Source organism: Geotrypetes seraphini, chromosome 1, assembly GCF_902459505.1.
Source record: "Geotrypetes seraphini chromosome 1, aGeoSer1.1, whole genome shotgun sequence".
Classification (NCBI taxonomy): Eukaryota; Metazoa; Chordata; class Amphibia; order Gymnophiona; family Dermophiidae; genus Geotrypetes; species Geotrypetes seraphini.
In genome coordinates, this window is record NC_047084.1 from 215,721,125 (window position 1) to 215,742,285 (window position 21,161).

The 21,161-nt window shown below is 43.3% G+C and overlaps 1 protein-coding gene across 4 annotated transcripts in view; it reads left to right on the forward strand.

Moving 5' to 3' along the window:
• Positions 1 to 21,161, forward strand: part of TEC (tec protein tyrosine kinase) — a 223,842-nt gene that overhangs the window by 166,790 nt on the left and 35,891 nt on the right. For all 4 annotated transcript variants that reach the window (XM_033945988.1, XM_033945979.1, XM_033945998.1 and 1 more), the window contains 3 exons: positions 2,910 to 2,989; positions 8,608 to 8,741; positions 17,495 to 17,569. In XM_033945988.1, the coding sequence (XP_033801879.1) occupies positions 2,910 to 2,989; positions 8,608 to 8,741; positions 17,495 to 17,569 (289 nt within the window). The remainder of the gene's footprint in view (positions 1 to 2,909; positions 2,990 to 8,607; positions 8,742 to 17,494; positions 17,570 to 21,161) is intronic.

Below are 21,161 nucleotides of genomic sequence, written 5' to 3' on the forward strand. Positions count from 1 at the left end.
GAGCATGATCACTTGTTAGCCCCTCAACTTCCATTGCTTTCAATGGAAGTAAAATCCATATGTCTCAATCCATCTTTCTTTTTCTGGAGCCATACCAAAAATGAAATTTGACACATCTTAATAATCTCACTGTAAGCCAACTCAAAACTGCATATTGTTACTAGGACTGGCCTTAATATCTGCCACTATAACACAGGCAGATATGTACTGTTTTATTCACATCTTCTTTTTTTGGGGGGAGGGGAGTCAGTGACCTCTGGAGGAGTGTGTGGGGGTCATGCTTACATCCCTCCAGCAGTAATCTAGTCTGAGCACCTTTTTGGCACTTATTCATTCTTAAAACAGGTCTAGCCACAAACATCTAAATTTTGCCTTAGACATATTTTTAAATGTTTGATTATAGCAGAAAACATCTAAATCATAAGCCCACCCCACCACGCCTCTTAACACATGTCTAAATTGATTAACAGCATAGATATCTGTCTAGAACAGGGGTGCCCACATTTTCTTGGCTTGCGAGCTACTTTTAAAATGACCAAGTCAAAATGATCTACCAACAATAAAATTTTAAAAAACACAAAGCACACTGTATGCAGAGAAAATGTTAATTATCATTTATATTTGGGCTTTTTTCAAAGAGGTCAAGGCAGATGACTTTAAAATATGCAATGTCACCTCAGTAACAACTATAAAAAAAATAGACAAATATACCCCCTCCTCTTTTACTAAACCATGATAGTGGCTTTTAGCACAGGGAGCTGCGCTGAATGCCCTGCGCTGCTCCCGACGCTCAGAGGCTACTTGCGCTAAAAACCACTGTCACAGTTTAGTAAAAGGTGGCCATAGTGCAAAATACAAACAGCAGATATAAATTTGGACACATTTTGATCACTAAATTTAAAATAAAATCATTTTTCCTACCCTTGTTGTCTGGTGATTTCATGAGTCCCTGGTTGCATTTCCTTCTTCTGATTGTAAACCCAATATTTATTTATTTCTGCTTTTCTTTCTACCTCTCCTCCAGACCTCATTCCATTCCCCAACCAACATCTCTCTTTGTCCCTCCATGAGTCAAACTTCTTCTTCCTCTCTCCCTGCTCCCTCCCCTTTCTTTCTTTCTTTTTCTCTCTCTCCCTGCCCCCTCCCCTCTGTCTGTCTTTGTCTTTCTGTCTGTCTCTCTCCCTGCCCCTCCCAGCCACCTTCGCTGATTTCTCCCTGCTTCCCCGACGCCATGCCAGGTGCGTACAAATGCAGGGCCCACAAGCCTTTCTCCTCCCCCCTCTCTTCCCCCCCCCCCCCCCCCCCGACGTCAATTCTGACAGAGAGGAAGTTCCGGGCCAGCCAGTAAGCTGGTTGGCTGATAGGAAGCAGAGTAGGGGTTGAATGGACAGTACTCTGACTGGAAAAGCATCATGAGTGGAGTGCCGCAGGGTTCGGTGATCGGGCCTGTGCTCTTCAACATATTTATAAATGATCTAGAACTTGGCACGACAAGTGAGGTGATTAAATTTGCGGATGATACAAAATTATTCAGAGTAGTGAGTACACAGAAGGATTGCGAAGACCTACAAAGAGACATAAATACACTCGAGGAATGGGCCGTGAAATGGCAAATGAGGTTCAACATGGATAAGTGCAAGGTGATGCATGTCGGTAACAAAAATCATATGCACGAATACAGGATGTCCGGAGCTATACTCGGAGAGAGCCCCCAGGAAAGAAACTTGGGAGTACTTGTAGACAAGTCAATGAAACCGTCCGCGCAATGTGGCAAAGGGCTAACAGAATGCTAGGAATGATTAAGAAGGGGATCAAAAAGAGATCTGAAAAGGTTATCATGCCTTTATACCAGGCCATGGTACACCCCACCTGGAATACTGCATCCAACACTGGTCATCGTACATGAAAAAGGACATAGTACTACTGGAAAGGGTCCAGAGAAGAGCGACAAAAATGGTTAAGGGACTGGGGGAGTTGCCGAACAACAAGAGGCTAGAAAAGACTGGGCCTCTTCTCCCTTGAGAAGAGAAGACTGAGAGGGGACATGATCGAAACATTCAAGATATTGAAGGGAATTGACTTAGTAGAGAGAGAGAGAAACTGTTCACCCTCTCCAAGGTGAAGAGAACGAGCGGGCACTCTCTGAAGTTAGAAGGGAAAAGATTCCGTACAAACTTAAGGAAGTTTTTCTTCACCCAGAGAGTGGTAGAAACCTGGAATGCTCTTCCAGTGGCTGTTATAGGGGAAAGCACCCTTCAGGGATTCAAGACAAGGTTGGATAAGTTTCGACTGGAACAGAACATATGCAAGTAAGGCTAGACTCTAATAGGGCACTGGTCTTTGACCTAAGGGCCACCGTGTAAGCAGACTGCTGGGCACGATGGACCACTGGTCTGACCTAGCAGCGGCAATTCTTATGTTCTTATTACCAAGATAGATCCTTCAGCACAATGCAGGTAAGATCCCTTCGCTCAGAAAGAGATCTTTGTACTACTGTCCTTTTGGCACCTTCCACTCATCCTATTCCTAACCCAATCAATCACTTTAGGGCCCACTCAAAAGCCCTCATTTTATTTGTCATCTATGCAGAACCATATCAAAATCTTTGCTAAAATTTAAATAAGCCACATGTTGTGTTCTCTCTTGATTCAATTCTTCTGGTCATTTTGTCAAAGAACTTAGATTTGTCTGACAAGATCTGCCTCTAGTAAAAACTCACATTGTCTTACAGGTCTCAGTTATAAATATTACTTGCTCCAGTAATGCGGACATTTTCAGGTTCCAAATTGGAATTTACTAAGTAAATGTGTTGACAGTTACATAACCTTTGTATATTATCTGTTGTACTTTTCAATTAAGCACTGTATTAATTTTTTAAATGCTATTATTCCATATTGCTATTATTCCAGGACAAGGAAGGCAGTTTCATAGTGAGGGACTCCAGCCAAACTGGTTTTTATACTGTATCCTTATATACCAAGTATGGAGGGTGAGTTAAAGGAACTGCTTTGTATTTGGAACTGTTTTATGTTGCTCTTTGAACTCTTCCCACATGGCCTTGAAGGTGGCATAAAATGTATACAAAATGCTGACAATCATCTCAGTTCACAAGTACCATGGGGCTCCTTTCACTAAGCTGCGATAGTGGTTTTAGCTAAATTGTCGCGCGTGCTAGACACTAATGCCAGCATTGAGCTGGCGTTAATTCTAGCTGCGTAGCGTGGGTGTAGCGCGAACTAAAATTCTACATGCGCTAAAAACGCTATCGCAGCTTATTAAAAGGAGCACATAGTCTGTCTTGCTTGCTCATATTTCATGTCCTCTGAGCTACATATAGAACAAAGTCTATCCATAATAATAATTCCCTTAGTGCACATGCGCACTTCAATTTTCGTGGCTCCGTGCATCCAGAAGACATACAGCAGCCAAAGAGACAGACTGAAATAAAGAAAGACAGACAGACAGCAGCCAAGGAGACAGATAACAAAAAAACCCAGACAGACAACAAAAAACCCCAGACAGACAGACAGACAGGGAGCCAGACATACAGAAAGAAATCAACTGTACAAAGGATATTAAAGCTCTCACGGTAAGTTTTCAGTAAATTTTTAAAGTGTTAAGTCTGCACATCTATTCTAGCACCCGTTAATTAACACTAGTAATTCCATAAACACTAGTAATTCCATAAAATATCACAGGATATGGCTTAATTTAAGGAGATGAGAAACTGTCCATCAAGCATATTTGGCATTGCTTTCATTGATGTATGCACATTTAAAACATTTTGTATGTTAAAAGATGAAGATATTTGATTTTACACTGCATTTTATCATTTTTGCAATCAGTCATGTCCTTACTTTACTGTGAACTTCTTTTGTAATTTACTGTGGATATCTACTACTACTACTACTACTATTATGGTAATTATTTCTATAGTGCTACCAGACGCATGCAGCTTACAATCTAAACAGGCAAGACAGACAAACAAGATGTCACGGATACAGTTAAGAGGACTGTGCAAACAGTCATCTAATCTAATCTTTGGTTTATATACCAGGTCATCTCCCAGTGGAGCTGGACTTGGTTCACATGTAATTAAGACTAGAGTACATAGCAGAAAACATAGGAGAAGGAAGAACTAATTAAAAACTAAAGTACATAAGAAAAGCATAAGAAATATAACTAATATCATTTTGTTGAGACTGTAGTTAAACCATTTAAATTGCAAGAACATCAAAGTTTTCAGGAATTTACAAAATAATTGCAGCTGGCCTAATAGTCAGGAAGTTCATTCCAGATCGCTACAAACTTGAAAACAAAAGATCGACTGAGCTTTCCAGCAGATTTAATTTCCTTATATCTTTGTGCGTTTCTCAAATGGCAAAGTCTAAGGATACCGTATTTTCGCGGATATAACGCGCACCCGTGTAAAACGCGCACACGGGTATAGCGCGCAGAAACCACGATGACATGTACAAAAACTTTTGTATACCGCGCTCACGGGTATACCGCGCATGATGCCCGACGCTCCTTTCGCCCGCCCTGACTTTCCGTGCGCTGTCCCGACTCTCCGTTCACCCCCCCTGACTTCCGTGCACTGCCCTGACTTTCCGTGCGCTGTCCCGACTCTCAGTTCACCCCCCCTGACTTCCGTGCACTGCCCTGACTTTCCGTGCGCTGTCCCGACTCTCCGTTCACCCCCCCTGACTTTCCGTGCACTGTCCTCCCTTGAAGTCCTGTCCCCCCTTGAAGGTCTGTCCCCATCCTGAAAGCCTGATGCCCCCCCCGACGTCCGATACATCCCCCCCCCCGGCAGGACCACTCGCACCCTCACCCCGAAGGACCGCCGACTCCCCAACAATATCGGGCCAGGAGGGAGCCCAAACCCTCCTGGCCACGGCGACCCCCTCCCCCCAACGACCGCCCCCCCCAAGAACCTCCGCCCGTCCCCCAGCCGACCCGCGACCCCCCTGGCCGACCCCCACGACACCCCCCACCCGCCTTCCCCGTACCTTTGTGTAGTTGGGCCAGAAGGGAGCCCAAACCCTCCTGGCCACGGCGACCCCCTAACCCCACCCCGCACTACATTACGGGCAGGAGGGATCCCAGGCCCTCCTGCCCTCGACGCAAACCCCCCCCCCCCCCCAACGACCGCCCCCCCCCAAGAACCTCCGACCGCCCCCCCCAGCCGACCCGCGACCCCCCTGGCCGACCCCCACGACCCCCCCACCCCCCTTCCACGTACCTTTGGTAGTTGGCCGGACAGACGGGAGCCAAACCCGCCTGTCCGGCAGGCAGCCAACGAAGGAATGAGGCCGGATTGGCCCATCCGTCCTAAAGCTCCGCCTACTGGTGGGGCCTAAGGCGCGTGGGCCAATCAGAATAGGCCCTGGAGCCTTAGGTCCCACCTGGGGGCGCGGCCTGAGACACATGGTCGGGTTGGGCCCATGTGCCTCAGGCCGCGCCCCCAGGTGGGACCTAAGGCTCCAGGGCCTATTCTGATTGGCCCACGCGCCTTAGGCCCCACCAGTAGGCGGAGCTTTAGGACGGATGGGCCAATCCGGCCTCATTCCTTCGTTGGCTGCCTGCCGGACAGGCGGGTTTGGCTCCCGTCTGTCCGGCCAACTACCAAAGGTACGGGGAAGGGTGGTGGGGGGGTCAATGATTGGCTGAGTGGCAGACTTCAGAGGGTGGTGGTTAATGGTACCCTCTCTAAAACATCGGAGGTGACCAGAGGAGTGCCGCAGGGCTCGGTCCTGGGTCCACTCCTTTTCAACATATTCATAGGGGATCTGACTCAAGGGCTTCAAGGTAAAATAACACTATTCGCCGATGACGCCAAACTATGTAATATAGTAAGTGAATGCAGTTTACAGAATTATATGGCGCAGGACCTGCTTACATTGGAAAGTTGGTCCTCAACCTGGCAGCTAGGCTTCAATGCTAAGAAATGTAAGGTCATGCACCTCGGAAGCGGAAATCCATGCAGGACATACTTCTTGAACGGAGAAACTTTAACTAGGACTTCAGCAGAACGAGATTTAGGAGTAATCATCAGTGCAGACATGAAAACTGCCAATCAAGTGGAGAAGGCTTCATCTAAGGCAAGGCAGATATTGGGTTGTATCAATAGAAGTTTCGTCAGCCGAAAGCCTGAAGTCATAATGCCGTTGTACAGGGCCATGGTGAGACCTCATCTGGAGTACTGTGTGCAATTCTGGAGGCCACATTACAGTAAAGATGTGCGCAGAATTGAATCGGTTCAACGGACGGCCACCAGGATGATCTCGGGGCTCAAGGGTCTCTCGTACGAAGAGAGACTGAACAAATTGCAGCTCTACACTCTTGAGGAACGTAGGAAGAGGGGAGACATGATCGAAACATTTAAGTACCTCACGGGACGTGTCGAAGTGGAAGATGATATTTTCTTTCTCAAGGGACCCTCGGCTACAAGAGGGCACCCGCTCAAACTCAGGGGCGGAAAATTTCATGGCGACACCAGAAAGTATTTCTTCACAGAGAGAGTGGTTGAGAGTGCAGGTGATCGAGGCAGACAGCGTGCCAGACTTTAAGAATAAATGGGATACCCATGTGGGATCCCTACGAGGGTCAAGATAAGGAAATTGGGTCATTAGGGCATAGACAGGGGGTGGGTAAGCAGAGTGGGCAGACTTGATGGGCTGTAGCCCTTTTCTGCCGTCATCTTCTATGTTTCTATGTCCAAGGTTAGTGCAAGCTGGATCCAAGAATGCTGATGCCATGGCAGAAGGCCACGAGGCTCCAGTGCTGGCAGGAGAACTTGGAAATGCTCCATGAAGACCAAGTGAATTTTTTTTTCATCGTGTGGTGAATTGAGATGAGACTTGGGTCTATCCCGAGTCCTAAATGGAGTTAATGCAGTGGAAGCCCAAGTCATCTCCCACCCCAAGAAAGTTCAAGACAGAAAAATCTGCAGGCCAAGTCATGGCAATTGTCTTCTGGAGAGATGGCTTTTGCTTTTGGAGTTCATGCTATAAAAGATAATCATAACCGGGGAGAGTTACACCAACACAATGATCGCTTTGCGAGAGTCAATCAAGGAGAAAAGATGAGGAAAACTCACAGCAGGCATGCTGCTTGTTCATGATAATGTACTGGTGTACATGTTAACGACAATCACAGGCTGCCCGCTGAGAATGTGGGTTTCAGCAGCTAGACCATCTACCCTATAGTCCTGACCTGACTTTCTCAGATTTTTTTTCATGTTCTGAGTTTTGAAGAAATCTTTTCATGGACAGCGTAAAATAATAGAATATAAAAGAAAATAAGCATCATCTTTTGTTACAAATTCAAAAACTTACAACCTAACAAAGTGCATGGTTTGAATATTTACCATATATACTCAAATATAAACTGACCTGAATACAAACCGAGGTAACCTTTTCCGTACAAAAAAGGAGGAAAAAAGTTAACTGGATGGTTAATATGCAAGTGCAGTGCCTTGCCTTGCCAGCCTCTGCACCCTGTTCCCCATCCCTCCATGTTCTGCCAGGCTCTGCATCCAACCGCCTCACTTACTCCCTACCCTGCCCTTGCCAGTCTTTGCACCCAGCCCCGCTCCCTCCCTTGCCAGTCATTGTGCCCACCCCCTCCCTCCCTGCCCTTCCTGAATCTGTTCCCTATCCCCCTCCCTCCTGAATCTGTTCCCTATCCCCCTCCCTCCTGATGCCTTGTGAGCTGGGACAGCAGGGATCCCTCCCACCTCCTGTCCCAGCCGATTCTAAGAATTTTTACATCCCTCCCATCTCCCTCGTGTACCTTTAGAATCCCTGGTGCTCCAGCAGTGAACCGTGGTAGGAGTGACTTTCCTTCGTTCCTGCCCATGCAGAGCTACTAGCTGAATTTATGCTTTAAAAAAAAAATAAAATTTCAAATATGGCTAATATAGTACCTCTTATCAGGAAACTGTAAAGCTTTTTCCTCAATTAAAGCATATTCTACATGTAAAACATGGCAATTATAAAACTGCAGGGGCATACAGATATTGACAATAACACAGTATCTACTTTTATGCCATAACATGTAGATATTTGTGAGTTCTATTTTGGGTGGAACATATATTAAATAAATATGTATGCCCATTTATGCATATATACATTTGCATGTGCCTTAAAACATGTAAATTTGTGTGAGAGCATTTGTGACCTTTGTGGGAACTCATTTTATGCAAGCAACTATACCATACACACCTATCTGCATTTTTATAAAATATTTGTGTATTTTGGGAAATTGTTGTAGGCATCCTGTTATAAAATTACACCATCACAATTGCGGATCTGAATGTTTCACACACTGATTAATCGATAAGTAGTTCAATGTTTAGTCAATACTGAGATTTTATTTGATAATCTGATACTTATATCTCAGACTGTAAGTACAATATCCCTACACCCCACATGTTTCTGCACCCCAAGTTAACAAATTGCAATTTAATGAGAATTGATTGAATCAGTAATCAGATTATCTTAGGCTTATTTCATAGCTATAAATCCTATAGTGAGGTTGGATTTATGTGCATTTCAATACAGTTTCTTTCCAGCACATTCTAACTTTGTTTCTAACTTCCAGAGAGGGTTTATCAGTAGTAAGGCACTACCATATCAAAGAAACTACAACCTTGCCAAAGCAGTACTACCTCGCAGAAAAACACCTTTTTAAGTCCATTCCAGAGATGATTGATTATCACCAGCACAATGCGGCAGGTAAATGTCAAAGTAAAGTAATTTGATTGAAAGGTGCAGTTGAAAGTGTTTACACGTAACTGAGAGTATATGTTTGTTGGGATTTATACTTCTCTCTCTGAATCTGTGAGGGTTAGGGGCAGAGCCGGCCCGCCAATATGGAAAATCGCAGATAACTTTTAGGACCGACTCTGACCCATCCCCGCCTCCCTCCTGCGTCCCGGACCTCCCCAGATCTTACCTGATGGTCTAGCGGGGCAGGAGCGATCTTCCTACGCTCCTGCCCCGTGCAGAGCTGTCATCAGAAATGGCTGCTGTGAGTTCCCATTGTAGTCTCGTGAGACCACAGGAACTCATGGCAGCCATTTTTGATGACAGCTCTGCACAGGGCAGGAGCATAAGAAGATCACTTCTGTCCCGCATCACCGCTAGACCACCAGGTAAGGCAGGGGTGCCCACACTTTTTGGGCTTGCGAGCTACTTTTAAAATGACCAAGTCAAAATTATCTACCAGCAATAAAATAATTTTTTAAAAACCCCACAAAGCACACTGAAAGGCAGAGAAAATGTTCATTCATATTCCGTTTGTTTTTCAAAGAGGTCAAGGCAGATGACTCTATGCAATGTCACCTCAATAACAACCATACAAAATAGACAAATATACCCCCTCACTTTTTACTAAACCACATAGCAGTTTTTAGCGCAGGGAGCTGCGCTGAATGCCCCACACTGCTCTTGACGCTCATAGGCTCCCTGCGCTAAAAACCGTTATTGCGGTTTAGTAAAAGGGAGCAATAGTGCAAAATATAGACAGCAGATATAAATTCTCAAAACGGACACATTTTGATCACTAAATTGAAAATAAAATCATTTTTTCTACTTTTGTTGTCTGGTGATTTCATGAGTCTCTGGTTGCACTTTCTTCTTCTCACTTCACTCTGGCTGCACTTCTTCTTCTGACATCTTCTGACTTCAGCTGACTCCTGCATCCAATATTTCTTCCCTTCTTTCAGCCTCCTATATGCTTTCTCTCCTCCAGACCTCATTCTCTCCCCCAACTTTTTCTTTCTTTCTCCCTGCCCCCTTCTTTCTTTCTCCCTGCCTCCTGTTCTTTCTTTCTCTTTCTCTTTCTCTCCCTCTCCATGCCCACTTTCTGTCTCCCTGTTCCCTCTCTTTGTTTCCCTTCTTTCTTTGTCTCCCTGCCCCCCCCCCCTTCTTTCTGTCTCCCTTTGTTTCTTTCTCCCTGCCCTCCCCCAAGCCACAAGGTTTGCCAACGCCACCAGGGAACAGGCCTCCAAGCCACCACCGCCCCAAGCTCTCCCTGCAGAAGCCTTGCGCTGACCAGCGTTCCGTTCCCCTTCAATTCTGATGTCGGATAGGAAGTTCCAGGCCAGCCAGGCAGCGATTGGCTGGCCCAGAAATTCCTCTCCGATGTCAGAATTGACGTCGGGGAGAGGAATGCTGGTCAGCGCGAGGCTTCTGCAGGCTCAAATCTCTGGATGCCCAGGGCCTTAGGAAAAGAAAAAGCCAGTCTATAAATCCCTCCATGAGAGCCATTTCAGTCTCCTTTCAGCACGGCACTTACAAGAATGCATAGCGCTCCCCCCCTCCCCTCAACTTCCCATTTTCAGGCTCAAAATGTCAGAGCAGCAGCAGCAGTTCTTGCATTTTTGGGGCAGAGCACCTCCTGCTCCCGACCGCCTTTCTCCAGTCTGGCGGCTCTGTTGATTCCTCCAGGGGCAGCCGGTGCTCAGCTCTCCAGGGTCGTGACTTTCCTAGACCTCCCTCCCGCCTTCTCCTGAAGGAAGTGACATCATACCCCAGTCTATCAAAGATTGTCTACGGGAGAAAGCGAGAGAGGGAAGACGGGTTCTGGCAGTTGGGCAAGGAAGGGCGCAGCGAGAATGGGTGTGCGTGAAGTGATGATCGGTAGGGAACCTTGGGGACAGGAAGGCTGATCGGCCGGTCGATCGGGACAGCAACACGAGTCTATCATGGAACCCGGGATGGGCTCCGCGATCGACTCACGTTGCCTTCCCGATCAACCGGTTGATCGCGATCGACGTATTGGGCACCCCTGAGGTAAAGTCTGGGGAGATCCAGGACACAGCAATCCAGCCTTTAAAATCTAGGGGGCAAAAATCGCAAATAACCGAATTTGCGATTACTAAACCTGCAGATTCAGAGGGAGAAGTGCACATGTAACTGAGGGTTACCACCTTTATGAAGAGATTCATCCAAGGTGGTGGTGTATGTCAGGAACAACTGAACGTAAAACTAGCAATTTTGCTAACAGCATAACAATTGTACAGTGACCACATATAGGCATTAAATAAAAAAAACATAAAATCAGCAAATTGAAACTTAATAGGACTACCATGAAACAGTATACAAAATACAAATTTAACAGCACTGAAGTTCAAATAACAGAGAGATATTATGGTGTCAGCATAATACTAATGAGATTCCTAATAAACACACATAAGAACATTCAAATAACATCCCCTACTCTTTTCAACCTCTACACTGCCTCCCTCGGTGTCCACCTAGACAAACTAGGCCTATCTTCCTATAACTGTGCAGATGATGTCACCATTCCCATACCTTTTGATCAACCAAAGCCCTCCATGACAGATGCACTACTCCGAACACTTGAAACAGTAGCGACTTGGATGAAAGATCACAAACTGAAACTGAACTCAGACAAAACAAAATTCATTCTCCTTGAAAATAACAAAATCCCAACCATAACCAATATAGAAATCAACGCAATCAACTACCCCATACAACCCACCCTAAAAGTACTAGGAATAACAATAGACAGATGCTGCACCATGCAACCACAAATCAATAAAACAATACAGAAATCGCAGTTATGAGAAACTTAAGACAAGTCTGAAAATTCTTCGAGAAAACACAATTTCAGCTCTTAGTACAATCCCTAATACTAGGCCTACTAGACTATTGCAACATCCTCTATCTCCCATGCCCTGCTACAATAACTAAACAACTACAAACAGTTCAAAACACAGCACTAAAACTCATCTACTCATTGAGGAAACACAACCACATTACAGAGGCATACCTCAACCAGTGTTCCCTCTAAGGTGAGCGCATGAGCGATCGCTCACTCTTTTCAGTGGCGTCGCTCATGCTTTTTCTCATGTCGCTCAAGCGGCGGCGGAGGTGAGAGGAAGCGGCGGTCTGCCCTGCTTGCCTTTGTGTCGGCGGCAGAGGTGAGAGGAAGTGGCAGCGGTGGCGGTCTGCCCTGCTCGCCTTAGTGTATTTTAAGTTGAAAGATGCAGCGGCCATGTCTTTCACCTTAAAAATACACTAAGGCAAGGCAAGGAGCATGGCAGACTGAAGAACAGCACCAGTAAGGCTGGGGACTCGCGCATGCGCACTCCTCACAGATAGGAGTCCCAATGTTCTCTCTTAGGATTGGGCAGGAGAAGTAGTGGCCTCGTTGAGCAGGGAACCAGTGTGTGGAATGCCCTGTTTCCAAGTTGGCCTGGGAGAGCTTCTGAGTTTGTTCAGCATGGCACCACCCCTTGGTGGATTTTAGAAACCAGAGGTAGTTGATTGTGACCCCATAGGAAGCCATTATAGGGACTTGTCCCTATAATAACTGAATATATTTCTGGAGAGGTCTGGTGATATCCAGGCCCAGATGGAATTACAGGGTGTTTACATCTAAGGACCTGATTTTTCTTTGATTAGCCCAAGGTGCTGTAATGAATCTTTTTTTTTTTGGGGGGGGGGGGGGTGCTGATGGAGCCATCTTGCTTTATTAACATATAAAATTTGCTCATGTGCTCAGCTTAGAGGGAACATAGGGATTAAGTTACTTTAAATATCAAAGAATTCACTATTTTTAAAGAATTCATGGCCATGTCTAAGCGACGAGCAGAGGAAAGTTTATGTAACACAGGCAAGAAGAGGTGCTTGGGTTTTAAAACAGAGTGGTTGACAATGCTATGTTGAAACAGATTTACCGCATAGCACCGCACAGCACATGCTGCTTGGGGAAATTTTTTATTACTCAGAAACTGATGGTGTTAAGTGCAAAATTTGCATGAAAGCAGAATACAATAGCGACTGGACATCAGGAAAAACGTGGACCGATTGGAAAGTTGATCATTTAAAACGGCATTTGAGCCAAAAATCGCACATTGAAGCAGTCATGAAACTGAAAAACAAAAGCAGAAGTCTGTTGAAAAACATGCTGACAGAATCGAAAGAAGATCGTGAAAATAGAAAAGAATTAGTTAATCGGCAACAAGCGACTCCTAATGAGGTAAAGATACTCATTGGTAACGTTTTACTTGCTGTTAATATAAATTCTTCAATGCTATCGGTGCAGGCAATTCATGACCATGTTGCGAAATATGTAAAGATACCAGAAAGCTGGCGAAGCAAAAACTGCTTTTGAATTTGTTGAGTGTATAAATTCAACCATTAGGTCGGAAATATTATTGGAGATTAAAAATGCAGCTTACCATACCTTGATCGTGGACGAATCAACTGATATTTTAGTTTCCAAAATGTTAGTTCTGTACATGAAATTTAGACATGCCAATAATTCAGTCCATAAAACTGTATTCGCTGGAATTTTTAAATTAACAGCTTGTGATAGCTTGTCAATCCTTGGAGCCATTCAGAAATTTTATACAGACAACGAATTAGATTTGAACAAGATGGTTATGTTTACCTCTGATGGAGCCTCAGTTATGCTAGGCAAGCAGAGAGGGGTAGCAGCATTTCTTCGCCAGTTAATTCCACATTTGTCTGAACAACACTGTGTGGCACACAGAGGATTTGGGAATAGATGATGCATGGAAAAATATACCATTGATGAAGGAGATAAAAACTCTGCTGAGAACTGTTTACACAATTTTCTGCAGATCATCTGTCAAGAAGGATAAATTTGAGGCCTTGGCCAAAGCTGCTGAAGCAGAAGTGATTACATTCAGACAACTCAACAAAGTTCGGTGGTTATCCAGGCATTTTGCTGTCAATGCTTTGGTTTTGAACTATGATATTTTAGTGGAATACTGTAGAAAACAGGTTGATGAGAATAATGGCCCGGTCCATAAATACTGCCTAGAGAAACTACAGAATCCAGAACACCATGTTGCAATTACAATATTGAATGATGTATTATCAGAATTAAGTGACTTGTGTAAACTTTTTCAAAGAAGTTTGCTGTCTACTGTGGAAGCCTTTCAGTTTGCAAAGGCAAAAATAATGAAACTCAGATCATAGTATCTTGGAGAGAAACCTCACTACACCGAAAATGCCAGCCATTTGCTTTTGTTATTTCAGCACCCAGTGAACACAAAGTCAATAATTAAGTTCATTCAGCAGACATGTGACATGTGAACATTTGGATAATAGATTTCCAGATGAGGAATTACAAGATTGGGCAGTATTTGACAAAGAATGTTTTTCAACAGCTGTGAACTTAGAGGATTATACATTTGGTCTTGAGCAGATGAAGAGGCTTGGAAACCAATACCATGTTCTTCTGGAAAAAGACAACGAAGCATTCCAGAAAGAACTTTGTAAGCAGTTTCCAGAATTTAAATTGATTGTTAATGAGAAATTGCAAACTGGAGCAGTTAAGACATTTGCAGATCTAGTTGCATTCACAAAACAGCAGAATCAACTTAAGACTTATTTTTGCTTCTGGATATCTGCAGTACATTCCAGGCTTCAAGTGCTGACTGTGAAAGAAGATTCAGTTTGATGAACAACATAAAGACAAAACACAGAAATAGACTAGATGTTGAGCATCTGGACAATTTAATGAGAATAAAGCTCTTTTTAAATTCTGGACAAACTGTAAATGCTGAAAAGGTCTACAATCTTTGGAAAACTGAAAAGAATCGAAGAGAATATTTGTGAAGATTGAAGAACTTATGATATTACGTAATTAAAAGAACGTTAAGTAAATTGTTATTCTTCGAAGTTTTGAGTATTTAACCCTCCCACAAACTCACAGACAGTCGGGCACTCGTTTCCAAGTTTCAAGTTTATTGAGATTTTGATTTAAACGCAATATCAAATATTTTCAATGTGTATAACAAAAATAAATTTGGGGAAATAAATAAAACCATTTGAACAATAAACATACAAACATATCCATAGATGATTAAAAATACATAAGGAGTACAAGGATAAACTACCATATTTTCACTCATATACCGCGCACACGGGTATAGCGCGCGGGGAACTGTAATTTATGTAAATAAATTTTTATATACCGCGTACACCTGTATACCGCGCATGCCGCCCCGACTCTCCCGTCGCTGCCCGACTCTCCTTTCGCCCGCCCTGACTCTCCTCTGGCCAGCCCGACTCTCCTTTAGCCCGCCCCGACTCTCCTCTGGCCAGCCCACTCTCCTTTAGCCCGCCCCGACTCTCCTCTCCCCCTTGAAGTCCTGTCCCCACCCTGAAAGCCTGATGCCCCTCCCCTGACGTCTGATTCACACTCCCCCCCCCCCCCCCCGCCGGACCGCTCGCACCCACACCCCGAAGGAATGCTCGCGCTCGAACACGCACCCGCACCCCCACCCCGAAGGACCGCTCTCACCCCCACAGCCTCCCCCCCCATCATGTAGAAGTTTCCTACCGTCGTCCTGCTGCTTCCTCTGCCGGCGGTCCTGCCCCTTCTCTTAGCCCTGCGTCTACGCTGCTTCCTCTTCCAGCGGTCCCGCCCTTTCTATTGTCTACTATTTAAAACTTTAAACAGAGACAGCCAAACCTACCTGAACAACCACCTCATCCGAACCACCTCAACCAGACATAGAAAAACTCACACCCCATTCACACACCTTCCAATCAAAAAAATCAAACTGAAAAAATTATATGATGGCTTTCTAGCCATGCAAGCAGCAAAACTAGACTACCAAATCTCCAACCTATTGTTAACGACCCCAGACTACAAAACATTCAGAAAAGAAATAGACTATACGCTTCAAGAAATCCCTGAAAAGACTTAACTTCTCAAGCTTCCTTCTTTCCTCCCTCTAACTCCCCGAACCCCCAAAACAACCTGATCTACCCTTTATTTTCTCCCTGATAAGGACCAGATATCTTTTTGTAATCCGCCTTGAACCGCAAGGTAATGGTGGAATAGAAATCCCTAATGTAATGTAACATAACTACTACTTTTCTCCAATACATCTTACTATATAGCTTAGGGGCCAAGTGCAGATATATAGATGGAGGACAAGATGGGTGGTGCAGAGTCTGTTGGAATAAATAAATGAGTGGCTAAACTCAAGGCAAGTTCTTTTAACAATTTTAAATGATATAAGGAATTTCTTCTAAGTTACAGTGTATGTTGCAAGTTAATCCAGATGCAGAGTGGTGTGTAATCAGTCATCCTGGGAGAGTAGGCAAATTTTCACTTGCTTCCCGAAATAGAAATATGTGAGCAGGCAGTAAGTTTATACCCAGTAGAGATCTGCTTTGCACTGGGGGGGAGGAGGAGTGCCAACAAGCATCCAGTCTATGTATGTAAATTTTTATTTAATAATGAAAGTAAGGCTTATAATTTTGCATACTTAACACATTTTTTGTTTTAGTTCTCTTCATTAAAATATTAACTAGAACATTGCATTTCTTTTTCCATTTTCCTCCATTGTCATGCCCTACAATAGTAGCTCATTTCTACCAACTAGAATGCACAAAATTCCAAAATATTTATTTTTATATTAAGCAAAAGTTATTTATACAACATCATACACGTTTGCAGCACTATTTGTGAAATTAGAAAGAGCTCCCAATCTAAAGGGCCGATGCAGAAAGCTTGCATTAGAGCTATGCTTTGCACAATATTTGTTCCTTAAAGCAGTAATCTAATGGCATACAAATTACTGCCATATTAAGTGTGCATTGTTAGAAAAAAAACAGCATATACCGTGGCGATAGTATACAGTTGTTTGTTGCTGAAAAGCAAAAAAATAAAAATCTCTATTCCTGTCTGTACTTGAGCAATGATTGGCCCATGCACTAAACAGCAAGGGATATGTTTTGAAAAGCCACCCCCCCCCCAGGTGCTTCTGGGTTATCACCACACCAGCCCCTCCTAATATCTAGTAGTCTCGTGGAACCCCCATACCCTGATTGTCAACACCAGAGATACTATTACCTGTTGGTCTAAAAGCTTTCCCCATCACCCCTAAAAAAAATCCCAGGTAATCTAGTGGACCCTGAACCTGAGCTTCCCCACCAATCCTTTTCCTTCCTAGATATCTTTGACAAGAGGCAGGAGTGATGCCCACTTGCAACTGTATTCATGCTGCCATCTTCTAAAGTGGCAGCGCCTGACCTTGCTCAATACATACTTAGAAGCACCTTGCAGAGTCAGTCTGTCAAGGGAATTTTTCTCTTTGGAAGTCTCTTGGAAGATCCCATTACCCATTTCTGTCAAAAAAGATAAAAGCAATTTGGGGTAGGACGTTGAGCTGGAGTGGAGGTATAGCCTAATGGTTAGTACAGTGGGCTGAGAATCAGAAAGGCAGTTTATCAAATGTTACCCTTACCCTAATCACAGTTTCAAACAATCCTGTGCTGCTATTGATATCATCAAACTTAAACAATAAGGGAAGAGGAGGAACCTTCACCAAAATATACATTTCGGTCCTCCTCTCCCTTAAATTGTGAAAATATACACAGACATATAGGCATAGACCAAGAAACAGGAAAGTAGTTTATTTTATACTCACTGCATTATCCCCACTTAGATTTGTTACTTTTGTCTTTAGGTCTTGTTACGAGACTACGGTACCCAGTCTCTCAAAAGAGCACATCTGCACCCACTACTGCTGGATTCAGCTATGGTAATCGAACTTTACCCTACTTTAAAAGCAGAAAAATGTTTTTGCCAGATCACATGGTTAATTACAGGTAAACAAGGAGAAAATACTACAAACATTGAATGAACTGCTGTCCAGTAATGTTACAAAAGCCTGTTGGGTGGATACTGCTGGCAAAACAGATGCTAATAGCACATCTCAAATAAGAAAAAAAAAAAGTATGGTTCAACAACCATGGGTATTTAAGGGTTATTGGGTACGTAAAGGACTATAGATATTGGTGTCATGAAAATAAAGGCATGGTATGTTTGAGATGCCTATGTCTTAAATCTCTAGAAAAGATAGGACAGGATTTCTAATTACCTCCAGGAGGGATGGGTCTGAATGGAAACATACATTTTAGAATTGATAATTTACCCATGACTGGTTAGTCAATACCTGAAGTGAAAGACCTTATAATATTTAATTTAAACAGGAAATAAGTTTTGGTAATTGAACATGCTTCCTTTGTATTTTTTTTTGCATTTGAGATGTGCTCTTCTATCTGATGCCCACTCAGTGTGGTATGTATTCACTGTACCTTTGGTATGAATTATGCATCAGAACACTGACTTAGGATTCTTGCCTCTTCTTTTATCTGTATATGTACCGTAGTTGAGCTTGTACTTTATGGTTGTACTGTTTTACTTGTACACTGTTATTGCAGACTCTACATAATGGCAGAAAATTATAAAAACTATTATAAAGAACAAAATTACTGAACACAGACAAACATGGTTTAATGGGATACAATCAAAATGGATTCAATGAAGGGAAATCTTGCCTTATTAATTTGCTACTTTTTTTTGAAGACATGAATTATATATTTTGAATAAAAGTGGGCCAGTTGATGTATATAGATTTTCAGAAGGTTTTTGATAGTCCTTCATGAAAGATTCCTACGAAAATTGAGAAGCCAAGGGATAAGAAACAATGTTGTGTTATGACTTGGGAACTAGTTAAAAGAGAAAAATAAAGAGTAGGGTTTAAATTACCAGTTCTCTAAAAGGTGAATAGTGGAGACCAGGATCTGTATTGGTGCTTTTTAACATGTGGAAACCAATGCAATGACTTTTTCTTGTGCAGGAGTAAAACTGTGGAATTCTCTTGTAGGGCAAATCTGGAAATGTAGTGACGGGGGGGCATTTAGAAAGCTACTAAAAACACAACTATTTGTAAATGCCTTTCTCTAAGTAACCGATTTTCTTTGTTTCTTGATTCCTAGAAAGAATCAAATTTTTCTGTGTGCATTTGTCTTGATTTGTATTTAGAAGCTGTTTTAATTTGTTTTAAAATTTTATGTATGTAACAGTTTTGTAAACTGTTTTGGTTAAAAACGGTATAGAAATTTTAAAAATAAATAAATAACATATTTATGAATTATCTGGAAATGGGAACAATGAAATGAGGTGATCAGATTTGTAGGTGACACAAAACTGTACGGTCACATGCCACAGTATTTAGTGGAATTAATTACATTTTTAGTGGGTAGGCCAGGTCATGTTCTGTGGAAGCAATTTTATCTTCAGTTTCCATCTCAGAAGGCAATCAAATCATTTACTCAGTGGAATGTTTCGTTTTTGTTTTTAAATCGGGCTCCTTTAATTTGGAATGAACTTCACATTCTAGTTAGATCAGAAGGTTGCTATATATTTTTTAGAAAACTTCTTTTAACATTTCTGTTTAATATATTTTTATCATTAATATTGATGTTATACTTTGTAATTTATATTCCAGTGCAATAGATGAAACATTCTAGACAAGTGAGTTGTGGCCCAATGGCCTCGTGCCATATGCAAAAGGAGGAATCCACTCCAGATTTTTTCTGTGACTGCTCTACTTCACTGTTCTGCCTGGCTCCACCTTTAGTTTTTCCCTTCTGCACACGTGTCAGCAGGAGTATGCTTGTTCTGCTCTCTCCTTTTTATTGTTTTATTTGGTGGTTTTTTCGTCCTCTTGTGCTTGGAGTGATTCTTCAGCTCTGTGTGGAGAACTGACTGGCCAATCCGGTGGATACCTGTCAGCCAGCCTGCATCTGCTTATGAGGAGCTTGGGGCTGTCCCTGCTTCTCTCCTTCCGAACGAAGGTTTGAGCGCAGGCTGTTAGGCATATCTAGGAGACTTGGTGGTATCTCTCAGGGTGCCGGCTGCATTCTCGCCTTCACCCGTTTCTGCGTGCGTCCTTCAGTCCACAAGGGTAGAAGTGCAGTCAGGTGTGGAGTCTGACTGACAGCTTGAAGATTAGCATGAAGCAATGATGCTCTGATTCCAGCTACTATAAGAGCTGAAGCAGGCTGCAGCACATTCCCAGCATAGGTCACAGTGAGTAAAGGCTGTCAGCCTGTGAATAGAGCGCCTTTCTTGAGGATCTCGGAGATGAGGATCTCTCTCCGCATGATTCCTTCATTTCTACTGAAGGTGGCTTCGGCCTTCCATGTTAATGAGGAAGTGCATTTGCCAGTTTTTCAGCTTGGGGGTTCTAAGATGCAGGACCGCATTTTGCAGAAATTGGATGTCCTCAGGGTTTTTTTTAGTTATCTGGAGGTCACTAATGAGTTTTGCCTCTCTAACCATCTTTTTGTGTGGAAAGGCTCCCTGTGAAACTGAGCTGCAGTGCAGGAAAACATTGCACACAAGATTAGGATCAAGGGCCACTGAAGCTGAGTTCTTGGACAGCCCCCCAGTAACTGAGGAAATTGTGTCAACATACCATAGTTTCTCAGGTATGTGAGGTAATTGCTAGAGCCATACTTCAGTGGAAAGTAGGAAGCCTCATGAAAGAGTTCTGCAGGAATCTGGCAAGCACTGAGGTTTGCAGGCAGGACAATCCATGGTGACTGACAGTAACCCAGGGTGTCATATCTTCTTTATGTAGAAAGACAATGCTTCCAAAAGCCTCTGAAAGTGCTGACACTGGCATGCACTGAAGTTTCAAGGCAGACAGTCCACGGTGACTAACACTGAGCCCCACTGTATCTTGAATATCTTCTTGGGCACCGTTTGATTAGGGGAAAAAAACAAAATTGAAAGACATGCCTTGCTATCTTGCCAGGTGGATGAAATAGACTGAGGAGGGTATGGGTTGCTAGGGAGGGAGCATTCGCACATGGTGAGAGAGCTTCTCTTCTGGGCTTTGGGAGAGAGGGTCTGGTCTGCAGCCATCAGGATGACATTAACCCATATGTGTTGCTGACTGTATCCTGCTTGTCTATGGAGAATGTTTTTTCACTCAACACATCTTTAAGCTCTGAAACTGGTTGTTAGAAGATATTGTAGAAACAGTTAACATAGTTGGGTTTAAAAAAGGTTTAGATAAATTCTTGAAGGAAAAAGTTCATAAACCATTAAGGTAGACTTGGAGAAAGCCACTGCTTATCCTTGGGGTTAAGTAATATGGAACATTTCTACATTTTGGGACAATACCAGGTATTGATGACCCAGATTGACCACAGCAGACAGGATACTAGGCTAGTTGGATCTCTGGAATGATCCAGTATGACAATTCTTATACACATACTGAGTTTGAATCCAAATTAATAATCACACTTTCACACTAGAATACTCTTCCATGACTCAAA